Genomic DNA, 12,131 nt, shown 5'->3' on the forward strand with positions numbered 1-12,131 from the left:
CGCAAGTGGTCAGTCAATCTGCTTCAGAAATTTTACTGGTCGTTGCGTCAGAAACGCTGCGTTAGAGGAAGACGGTCCTCTCCTTTGTTGGTAACAATATACGATGGGACAGAGTGGGAGCCATGTTCTGGTTTGGTGATGGTGGTGGCAATATATAGGATGTTCTGTAAGCGCTAGCACGGTTTTGATCTCATCAACCGTTCGTTGTAGAGGTATGACTCCAATTTAAAAACTGCTCAACTGGCGTTCAAAAATTACCCTGTACCAATTTTAAGAGTGAAAATACAGTAATAGTAAAATACGAGATAAAAAATCTAAATTTTTATACGGTCCCCCTGTACTGTAACTTCTAATTAGGAAGTTGTTGCCTTTTGTTGGCATCACTCCTGATGCCAACAAAAAAATCCGCGTTTCTAAGTGTAATATTCACAGAGATATTCGCATTCGAAAAACAAGAAATTTAGGAAAGAACAGCGTTGAATTCGGAAAAACCGTTTTACCCGCATTTAACGATGGTTTTTTAACAAAGTTCCTTCGTTTTTCGAATATTTCTGTGAATATTGCACTTAGAAACTTGGAATTTTTTTTATGGCATCAGAAGAGACAGGGAAACAACTTTGTAATTGAGTTTATACAGGCACACGAAGACTGTATAAAAAGTTAATTTTTTTTTATTTTAATAACTAAACAACCCTTTGCAACATGAATGACATATCCGAGTGCTACACGTTATTGGGAAACTTTTTCCTTGTGGAAGTATACCTGTAGGATCAACGGTTCGCCAGTAAAATGCCATACCCCTCCCCGTTTGCTATGCACCCTGTATATATCAATTTATGTTAGTCTATGTTTTTTTCCAAAGGTGAACAAGCGTTTGAATCTCGTTCTGACATGGTACGTTACTAAGCTACAATCGATATTCTAAAATAAACGTGCAATAATGCTAGAGAGGCATTATTCTCCAACACATCTTAGTAGACACAGTAAACTGCGATTAGAGTACCGTAGAAATCTGCCATCGGGAAATTATTGCTTACATTGACCGGAATTCTGAAAATTTGGAATACTTTCCTATATAATCAAGTTTGAACAGAAAAATTCCCGACCATTAGTATATTAACAATGTCAGTAATAAGAGTAGTTTATGAAGAGGATTCACAGTGATATAAGTAAACAGAGCCATCGCGGGGAGACAAAGATCTCGAATAAATCAGCCTGGGGTAATTCAAGGAGCTCTAACTCACACACAACGTTGTGTGTGAGTGTAGAGCTTTAGGAAGGTATACGGCAGTGTTCGGAAAGTGCCGGAATTCCCAAAAAAAATATTTACGAGGTGATGTACGGTTAATTAGTACAGTCTTTACGACCGGTGTTGTTAAGTCCAAATGTTTCCATATAACGCCTAAGTATTATATGTTTCCCTTTCGATTTTACGACCACACGGTACAATATACTACAACATTTGTGTTTCTAGGTATTGCTTTTGTGTTATTTTCATGTATATTGGTGGTTTCTACATACTTTTTTTTATTTATATTTACTTTGATTTCTAAAGTGTATACGTGGATAGTTCAAAAAGTATCCAACCATAATTTTTCATGCGTGAACGAATGAAGAGCGTGGTTTGGTGCAAGTATGTAGCCGATCCTAGTGCGCATGCTTCCATTCTGTCTTGTCTGCAGAAGCTGCCAGTCGCCGGCAGACTACCGGTGAGTGAGGAAGTGTAAGTGAGCGCTATCGCATTTTTGTTTTTGGCAAAATGGCAGCAAAAACTGGAACAATGCTCCCGCACTAATCGTGATGGAGCTGTCAGTTGTGACGCAGAACCTCTTGGTAGTACTCCTTGGTGATGGTTGTGCCGTGCTGAGCGTACTCATGATCAACCACTTTACTGGAGTCATAGAAGACGGTCAGCATGACTGACATTGCATCTCATGAAGACCAAATCGTCGGTCAAAATAGAATGAACAGATCTAATGCTCGCCTCTTGTGCAAGATCTCTGATCCGTGATTCGATACTCCTGCATCACCCGGGTCCTCACTTGGTCAATAACTTGGATCTCATTTCTGGATATTGAGGGCCTGCCAGAACGTACTTCACTCTCCATCGATGTTCGGCCATCTTTGAAGCGGTTGTGCCACACTCCATCAGTGTGGGGACAATTTATCTCCGTAGGTCTTTTGAATCTTGTGGATTGTTTCCACTCGGGAATCACCAAGCTTCACACAAAAGTCAATGCAGTGTAATAGCGTTGTTCAAAATTTTCCTGCCATTTTGTCAAAAACGAAAATGTAACGGCGCTCGCTTACACTCCCTCACTCAGCGGCGGTCTGCCAGCGGCTGGCGGGTTCTGTAAGCAGATAAAAATTCAAGAATGCGCACCAGGATCGCCCACAGATAGAACCCTTATGCATTTCTGCCATTGTTCATACAAAGATGTAAATGCGGATCTTAAGCTTTTTTTTTTTGTCACATCCTTCAGTACCTTCGTCGCTGTATTTCTTAGGAAACTGAGAATCGCTGCCCACTAAGAAATTCTTTATCCGAGGAAAATGGAAAAAGTCACATGGGGCAAGATAATATGAATAAAGCTGGCAGTAGAAGTATCAGAATGTGATATTTTGTGTGTGACCTGCGAGTAGGCGCATTATCATAATGGAGCGCCCAGGATTTGGCCTTCTAAAGATCTGGTCACTTGTGTCTCACCAAATCATGAGACGTTTAAGAACTCAACAGATCCCTCCTGGTGTCAGATTACTCGTCAAAACATCACATTCTGAAGCTTCTACAACCAGCTTATTCTCCTGATCTCGCCCCATGTGACTTTCCCCCCATTCCTCGGATAAAGAATTTACTTATGGGCGGTAACGATTTTCGGGTTCTGAAGAAGTGCCGCGACGAAGACACTGGACGGTATGACAAAAAAAAAAAAAAAGGCTTGCAATTACATCTTTGTATGAATAACGGCAAAACTGCATAGTTGCTTCAAAGGAAACGCCATATAAACAGGTTCTGTGTATTCATTTTCTGCATTCTTCTGTAATAAAATAACTTTCGGAATTTTTAAACGTAAGTAGGAGGTGTATTAAATAAGCAATTTAAGAGAAGATCCCTACAGCCAATCTAACTTTTTTCTCATGGTTAAATTCGAGTTAGGCACACCAAATTAAATAAGAAATTACTACTTTTATATTCCAGATGCAGAAACTTTTTGTCGAAATTTTTTTTTTTTTGCTCAGTTATAGTTTTAATAACACATTTTAAATAGGAAATTTCAATAGGTAAAGTACGAAACACAAATTAAGAAAAAGGAAATCGAATTTTCTGAATTATACTGCAATTGATGAAATAAGTTGAAAGGGGCCATTCACGTATTACGTCAGCAGATTTTTTAGCTTTTTTTACCCTCCCCCACCCTGTCAGCGAAATTTCGTCAGTTGTGCCCCCTTAAGTGCCCCGTGGCAGAATTCCAGAGCATTTAAGCAGCCCGTAGCACATTTTCAGATCTCACTTAAAGCCTGTGATACATTCCAGAACACTTTCTTCCACATACATTCCACACACACAGACACAACGGTCCATAGCACAATTACAGATCCCTTAAGTGACATGTGACATATTTTTAGAGCACTTAAGCAGTCCGCAGTGCAATTCTACATCACTCAAGTTATCCGCGGTACATTCCCAGATTACTCGAGTGATCCGCGGCATAATTACGGATCACTTCAGCGACACATTTCTAGAGCGCTTGAGCGGCCCAGACACATTTCCAGTTCACTTGAAGGATCCGCAGAACATTTAAAGATCACCGAAGTGGCTCTAAAAGGGTGGTGATTACGATGACATAAGTATCATTCAACACACCCCTTGTCATCTTAAGTCAGCAAACACGAACCCCCCCCCTCCCCTGCATCAATGCTAACATAATACTTGAATGACCCCAAACACACACACTGGAAAAATAAATTCACATTGAATTTCTAATGCAATTTTACTGTTACACTTTATTCTTTACAGATAAGGCACAGCATAAACTTTTCTTTAACATAAACACAGAAACGACATTTAAGATGAATCAAAACAAAACAAAAAATGAACGATAAATTCATTCTCAAATTTTTATACATCACAAAGACAATATTCTACTTGAAGACGCAAAAAAAAAAATTAATTTTTCATTCAAAAAAAACACAACATTTTGATTACCTTTCTTTAGCGTCGTCCAACTAAAATTAATATTACATATATATATATACAACAAATGAACTCACATGAACATCGATCTACACAATTATTAACATACCATTATTCATCTCGGTACAAACTTTGAATGATGATTGAAAATGCAATGAAAGAGAAAAAAGAATGTAATTGTGTATGGGGAGAGGGGGACACAGTAATGAGAGTTGATATATATAACCAAATATTTTCCCAAATGAAGTAATCTGGACGGTATTAAACAACACGAAACTTATGCTCTGTACAGTGAAGTCAAAAAAATGCTGTAACGTGGATCACAGATGAAAGGTATGTACAAATCATGTTTTCAGCTTGACTTTAAAAAAATGGGAGTGCGATATAAAGAATTCATGATCTCGACGCAGCTGAATATACATTCTGCAATGTCTCAAGAGAATTAAAAAGTATTTACTGCTATACACACTTATTATACACATGACATTTATACATATTTACCAAATTACACTCCTCTTTGGATATTACAATTCATATTATTTGACTGTTTAAAAATGACTTCCTATTCTTAAATTGATTCCTATTCCAAAATCAATTCCTGCTCTGAATTCAGTGAATTATTGCACAAGAGATATTCAGGCAGGGATGAAAAAAAAAAAATTCTGTTAACTGACATTCAAGAATGGGGATGTAATGGAAACGTGTTACATGATTAAACAGTTCATCAATTAATTCAGGAAGTTTACTGCAAACAACAAACCAGTAGATACTAATTATGAGTACCTGTTTCCGTGAACTGAAATCGAACCTCCAGAAACAATGGGACCGTTTTCAGATAATATAAAAAAACGAAAAAACCATAATCTTCACTTTAAGATGGTCATTTGAGTACCTCTCTTTCAATGGCAATAATACTTTACTTGAATAACTAATAAGTGATAAATTAGTAAAGCATGAACAACGATTCATGGTCCGCATATAAGCATAATTTAAAAAAAAAAAATTTCTCCCAAGGAAATCATTACACGAGGGAAAACATAACAAAAATAATATGTACTTTAATTCATTATCTGGAAAAAAAAAGATGGGAAATTTCTTAATGGCAGATGTGGGACCACAGTGAAGAGATAGGCAGTAGTGCACGATATACAAATTCATATGCAACAGCAGAATTTTAATTCCTTTCAGATAGAACTCTTCGAGAAGAACCATGTACAGTGATATATGCTATATCCTCCCACAACCTGATAATGAGTGATTTTTCTCTTGTGAGACCATCTCGATAATTATTAACACCATACTGGTCCTTTACATGTTCTGTAAGTGGGCAGAGATATCAATATAAGTTATTGAAATTCTTGATTCTAGAATTGAGGCAGCAACGATGTCCTTGAGGTAGGATTATTATAATGACTAATTATTATGCAATTTTTATGGGATGCATCATTCCGAATCGCCTGTTGTTTGACTTAAAACTTGTTGAAACAACATTTCACACACACACACATTTCAACGTCTTTTCAATATTCTGGCTGCCACAGCCACCTAATGTAATACAATGAATGAATCTCCAACCACGTGATTTTAGACTTTGGAACTTTTTGAAGGATCATGTATGTACAGACAGATGTCAAATGTTTTCGGATTGAAAGGAAAGGGATCATGACTTCAAACACTTTCTAATATAAAGAACAGAGATCGTGCATCTAAAGACACATCAATCACTTTTTGATCTAAAGGACAGGGATTGTAACATGTCAAACACTTTCTAATACAAAGAACAGGGATCATGTATCTAGAGCTGTTATCTTAAACCTGTAGCTTCCACAGGCACTCATAATGCTCTATGCCTATATCCAATTTTGCACTCATAAGCACTTCATCAACGTCCTGATTAGTCAGCTTATAAAAATTATATTCACAGATTGAAATCATTTCCCGCATTTGTATGCCAAATGTGAACCATAAGGGTACTCCCCTTTTGATGATGGGTACAGACAGTGCTTGCAACAGAAAAAGGTTGACAACCTCTGCTCTAGAGACATGTCAAATGCTTTTTAGTCTAGAGAGCAGGGATTGTGTATCTAGACACATGTGAAACGCTTTCTAATCTGAAGGATAGGGATCGTGACAAGTCAAATGCTTTTCGATCTAAAGGAAAAGGATTGTGACACGTCAAACATTTTATGATCTAAAGGTCAGTATTGAGTATCACATTCTGTCGATTCCCCAAAGCACTTTATGATTAGCATATGGAAACTAAGTCATAGGGATGGAATACGTGACAAGCAATGATAAAGGATTCATAGAGTACGGTTAGTGTTTTTTTAAGTAAACTTTAATACTGTAATATTAACTATTACTAAATTTCTCATTAAATTTTATTTAGCAAATGGTAAGCATATCATGTCAAGCATCTGTCTTCAAAGTTTCATGTAATTTTTTATCATAAAATATCATTAACTATATATGGTCAACATGCTACAACCAAAGAACCATGAACAAGATTCCTGTAGACAAGTTACGAACTATGAAGGTTGCTTTGCAACAACTGAAGGAATGCTTATGTAAAAATGGTAGTAACATCTACTGTAGATAAACATCCATTCTCATCAGCGGAATGTTATCTTTAATGGCATTTTCTGCACCCCTTTCCTGTTATGATCGAATCTCTTCCGCCTATTTGTTTTCTTCCATTAAATAATTTCCCATCTTTTTTTCTTTTTTTTTGTGACACCTGCAGAATTCTGTGTGTATCTTTTTGAAGAATTTTCTTAATGAGATTTTCATTTCATAAAAGTGACATAAATGCAATATAGAAAAAAAAGAAAAGAACACACACACATACAGCTAAGTTTACAAACCGAAAGCAATATGGAAAGACACCATCTCCAGATTGATAAAAGCACCACCAATATATTACAAGAAGTAACGAGGTCTTATAAACCCACACCATTTGATGATTCTTTTGCCGATACACCACCCAAAATCTTGCGGAGCAAAGGACTTGTTAGGTCATGCTCCACCTCAATTTTTTTTTTTTTTTTGTTACATCTGCACACTTTTTGAGAGAAAACATCAGGCAAATAAATGTGAACCATGATTCGCTTATTTTTCGATCATAGAAAAAAAAAAATCTTTATTAGCTTTGGCTGCTGTTCTGCAGATTCAACCACGTATATGGTGAAAGGCTGTTTATGGTTTAGCACCTTCATGTGCCGACATACGGCACATTGTGTACATGCCCTTATAACAAATGCATCTAGTCATCACAATTGTCATTTTGCACCTTTCAGACTAGCAATAAAAAAAAATATATAGGTACTATTACGGATGATTATTTTATCAACTTCATTTAATTTCTTGAATCATCATCAAACAGGAAACAGTTTCATCACTCATTACATACGAGCTAAATTGCGTAAGAAATTAGTATCCATGTTTGGGAGGGAGAAACATTTTTTACAGACCACAAACTTTAGAAAATTTCAGCTTTACTTAGCGCAGTTTCCACGGATTCACTCAACATACTCAAGGATGAACTAGAATCATTTCTGGAATTAGTTAGATCTATTGGCGACTCGTTATGACAGTGATTGGTTAACAAAGTGCTATTTACAGTGTCTTGATCCTTTCTTGACTTAGTATGGTACAAATGCAACTGATTTCCTTCAAATTTTGCGGCATGGAACGATTTTACAGGATTAAGTAGCTCATGAGTTTTACCGTTAGTAACAGAATCAACATTGTTCGAGCAATTGCTGGATCTTGGAACAACACTTGGCACGCTCTCACTTGAATGAACCACAAGAACATCGTCAGAATCTGGCCCGCAAACGGATGTACAGTCACTGGATGAATTCAACTTCACTGTGGCCCCGCACATCAATGATGGCAGTTTCAGAGAGCCACTTCGCTGCTCTGATTTTGGAGCAATCGCCCGAGTCACACTCGGATTATTTAAAGAAGCCTTTAAGCCTGATTTGGCTCGTTTAGAAGAAACTGCCATCTCACTTACTGGTGGTCGTTTACAAACGTTGGATTCTGGGTTGTTTTGTTGCAGTTCTCCGTCACAAGATGCAGCCAGCGATTTTGAGTTCTGCCCAATTACAAATGAATAAGTTGCTGGCGAGTCTTTTGACAAACTTGCACTATGATTCAATGATTTCTGGGCAAGTTTTTCCTTCACACGATTCATGCGTAGTCTTTGATACATTCCGGGACTCATGAAGCGATGAGAAACTTTACGTGTGTCATTACTTTTTTCAGCAGAGAGATTTGCAACTGTCCAATGACGGAATGGGTTACTGGCCATAGTTTGAGCTGAAAAACAACAAAAAATGTGCTTAATAATACAGATGATGAATTAGAATTACAGGTAATGTAATCATTTGAGTATTGTTATCACTTTCACAAAGTACCGAATGTACCGATGCAACATGGGAAAAAATTTGTTTATGGTTAACAGGACTTCGGTTTATATTGTCAAATTTTTTCATGGAAAGTTTTTTCCCTTTGCATATTTTGAAGCTAAGGTTAAACCAGACTCATTTGTCCTCTATATAAGTTATCAGACCTGTAAAACTTTGACCTTTGAAAACCAGACACACCCCGCTTCCCATCTCATTGAGATATCGAAGCGTTCCTGGAGGATTGGTGTGTCTGGAAATATATATAAGGAAAAACTATAGAATATGATTTGATATGTTCTTCAATTCAAGATGATTTTCGACCTTTCAAAATTTCTTAACGACTTTTATATGTGTGTTCTTAGACATCTGCTATATTCTTTTTATAACAGACAGGTGTTTGAAAAGTTCTTTTACATTATCCAATAGCATTCATTTAAGATTTTGGCAGTCTAAACCAGTTTTTGACATGACAAGCATCAAAAACTGATTTTTTGACATGAAAAAACCCAACCCTGATTTGAATTGATAGGTTTTTTGATTATCTGCTTATCTTAATAATGCAGACAAACCATATTTACATATAGTCATAAAAGAAAGAGTATAATAAACTTCAAAGAGTTTAAGATAGAGATAAGAAAAATAGAGATTAAGAGATAAACTTTAAAAAGTTTACGCATGTGTAACCATTTAAAATCCCCCCCCCCATCATGACTTGGAAGATAGAGTAAAATCCCTCTTATATATAGCAGTCACCACTGTTTTACAGTCAAATTAATACATCCCAACAAAGAAAACTCTTTTAAATAATGTATTTCAAGCCTTTGCTTAACGGTCACTCTTAAAATATATGGTGGAATATGGTCAGGAACCATTTTTATCATTTGTTCAACTGAACTAAAACCCCTGTACAAACACCAATAGTAGCAATTTTGATTCAAATGATGCTCACTACATGGCAGCACAGATTCTAATATTTGACCGCTTCATGGCTACTTTTCAATGAAATTCTGGCTCAAAGTTTGTTTATGTTTGGCAATTCTGATGTCAGTTTTCTGATTGTGCTCATATATTTTACATGATTTCATGCTGTTTAAAATGGCCAACTCCAGTAAATCGTCACACTTTACCACTAAAAGAATCCAAAGAGAAAAAAAAATTCCCATTGAATGGAGTGAAAAACACAAAATATGAGTCTGCGCTCTTGCAAATGAATTCAATGTCGGGAGGACACATATATGTTTCATTTTCAAGCAAAAGAATATCGACGAGAAGAATGGCTGAAAAATGGAGAAATCAAACTATAGTCCGTTTCAGGTTAACTTTGCAGTGAAGAGGAAGCTACGAGGGAACCTCATCACTCGTTGCTATGGCAACAAAAGCCTCTTAACCAATGTATCGATGCGCGGCCTCGGTAAGGTATGGACGATTTCTAGGATACCGCAAAAATGTCGTTGTGGTTGCTATAGATTTTTGGATAATGGTAACCAATATTTTTTTCTAATTTAAAAATTTCAAACGAAGAAATATTGGTTCAAAACGATATTTTTCCTTTTTTTTCACAAAATCATTAAAAAAAATTGAAATATTCTGTATAAATGATCATCGTAAAGCTCCGATTTATGGGAACTTTATTTTGCAGCGAAGGAGTACACTCTCTACCTTTCTCTCCACTGCAAAGTTAACCTGAAACGAACTATAGTAAAAACAAATTTACGAAGACAGAAAAACTTGCCCATAGACACAGCTGGGTTACGATTGGTTTGATTCAGCAAGAAGCAAGATTTTACCTGTTTTGACTTGATTCTACAAGAAAAAGCTGGAGAGAAGAGCTATGGAAGAACTCAAACTCATCAATTTGAAAGCTTCAAATTGTTGGTTTGATTGTTTTTGTGTGAATCATGAGATTATATTTGAGAAATTGTAGGTGAATCTGCTAATGTCAACGTTGAAGTGTGTGTAGAATGGAAAAAAAATTGCTAAAAATTATGAAAAGAGATTCAACCAATGATAGATGATGAGAGTGGCCTACTCCAAAGCAAAATGTTTAGCATTGTTCTGCAATGAGCCCTCAGCTGACTGGAAATTTACTGTGGTAAAAATTCCCATATATGTAAGCACTTTTGCACTTTTTCTTAAATTTCTTCCAAATTGTTCTGCAGTAGCGCTGATTGTTCTGCGGCGTACGTCACAGATTTTAGTACATTCTGCTTTGGGGGGTGGCCTACAGCTGACCCGCTGGACGCATGCTGCCAGTGTTTGAAGGAGTTGGAATAAATACTCAGTGAAACCCACCAGACATTGATCAGTTGTTTCAAAAGATGTAAATTCAGTGCGTAAACTTTGTGTAATATCTCTTGCAATTTTAATTGCATATCTGTGCAATAATTATGCACTTTCATGACTTTAAACGCATCTTACATTGTCAGAATTTCATTCATTTACAAACAAAGAACCATTTTAGTTATTGTCAGTACTGCATTTCCCTCCCCCCCCCCCCGATGTAGTCAGTCCTCTTTTGCGGATCAATTTCTTGGTCCTAAGAGTGTCAGCAAAAGAGGACTTCCACTGTATTACAAGAAAGAAAACTTGAACCATACCATTTTCATTTCGGGTGTCTTTTGGACTATCCTCATTTGCTGATGCCGTAGTTTTTGCACATGGTTCGCCTTCATCAATAACAAGCTCGTTTTCAGAATCGCTATCTTTCATAATAACAGTTACGTCATCGTTGCTCATGTTCTTCTTCGCAGTGCTGCTTTCTCTGGAGATCCCTTTCTCTGGAGTGTTGTCCAGAGTAATTAACTCAAGAGAATTACTTTTCTTGTCATCGCATTTCTTTTTGTTTGGCATTCTCCCCCTCTTGCAAACTGTAAATACAAATTATTGATTTGTGATTTCTTTTAAGAGGAACAATATATGCAATGGTGTTTTTCAATTTCAAATTCCTCGGGACTGAGCATGCATGAAATCATCTGATAGACACTGATCGTATTCTCCTACATTAGCTGGCATGCCGTAAAAATGGGGAGGGGGATGGGACAGATATCAGCTTTTTGAATGTAGAAGTCTGATCCATTTCCCCGAATGAAAAGTGTGTTTCATGTGATGTAGTCTTTCCCAGCCTGTTTGATGTCACGGACCACCCTGTCAACAACAGTGTCCTGGTCAACACACCATGGACCACCAGCATGGGCGGAGATACGGGGGGGAGCATGGAGAGGGCATTGCTTTCCCCAGCGTTAATGATGGAGTCCACTAATCCAGCTAATCTCAACCTTTTCTGACTCCCAGAGCCCTTTTCAGTGTATAATTTCTATGGCTGAGCCCTGTTTAACACGAGGAGCCCTTTTTAGTATATTATTTATATGGGGGTACCCTTTAAGCCTTTTTTTTTGTTTATCAAATTTACTGATTTATTTTATTATCCGAGAGTGGCTGCGGAGCCCCTGGGAAGTGCACACAGAGCACCGGTTGAGAACCGCTACACTAATCTAATGTATATGCATGTGTAAGAATTATCATCA

At 37.0% G+C, this 12,131-nt stretch overlaps 1 protein-coding gene across 2 annotated transcripts in view; it reads right to left on the reverse strand.

Annotated features, from left to right (window-relative positions):
• Nucleotides 1-3,973: 3,973 nt before the first annotated feature.
• Nucleotides 3,974-12,131, reverse strand: part of LOC149079139 (uncharacterized) — a 47,836-nt gene continuing 39,678 nt past the window's right edge. For both annotated transcript variants that reach the window (XM_089240018.1, XM_089240019.1), the window contains exons 8-9: nucleotides 11,205-11,474; nucleotides 3,974-8,518 (exon numbers count right to left, since the gene is read on the reverse strand). In XM_089240018.1, the coding sequence (XP_089096144.1) occupies nucleotides 7,674-8,518; nucleotides 11,205-11,474 (1,115 nt within the window). In that variant the 3' untranslated portion in view covers nucleotides 3,974-7,673. The remainder of the gene's footprint in view (nucleotides 8,519-11,204; nucleotides 11,475-12,131) is intronic.

This window comes from Pholcus phalangioides, unplaced genomic scaffold (assembly GCF_987345545.1).
Source record: "Pholcus phalangioides strain wild (caught in Gottingen) unplaced genomic scaffold, Ppha-v1.0 ptg000012l_1, whole genome shotgun sequence".
Lineage (NCBI taxonomy): Eukaryota > Metazoa > Arthropoda > Arachnida > Araneae > Pholcidae > Pholcus > Pholcus phalangioides.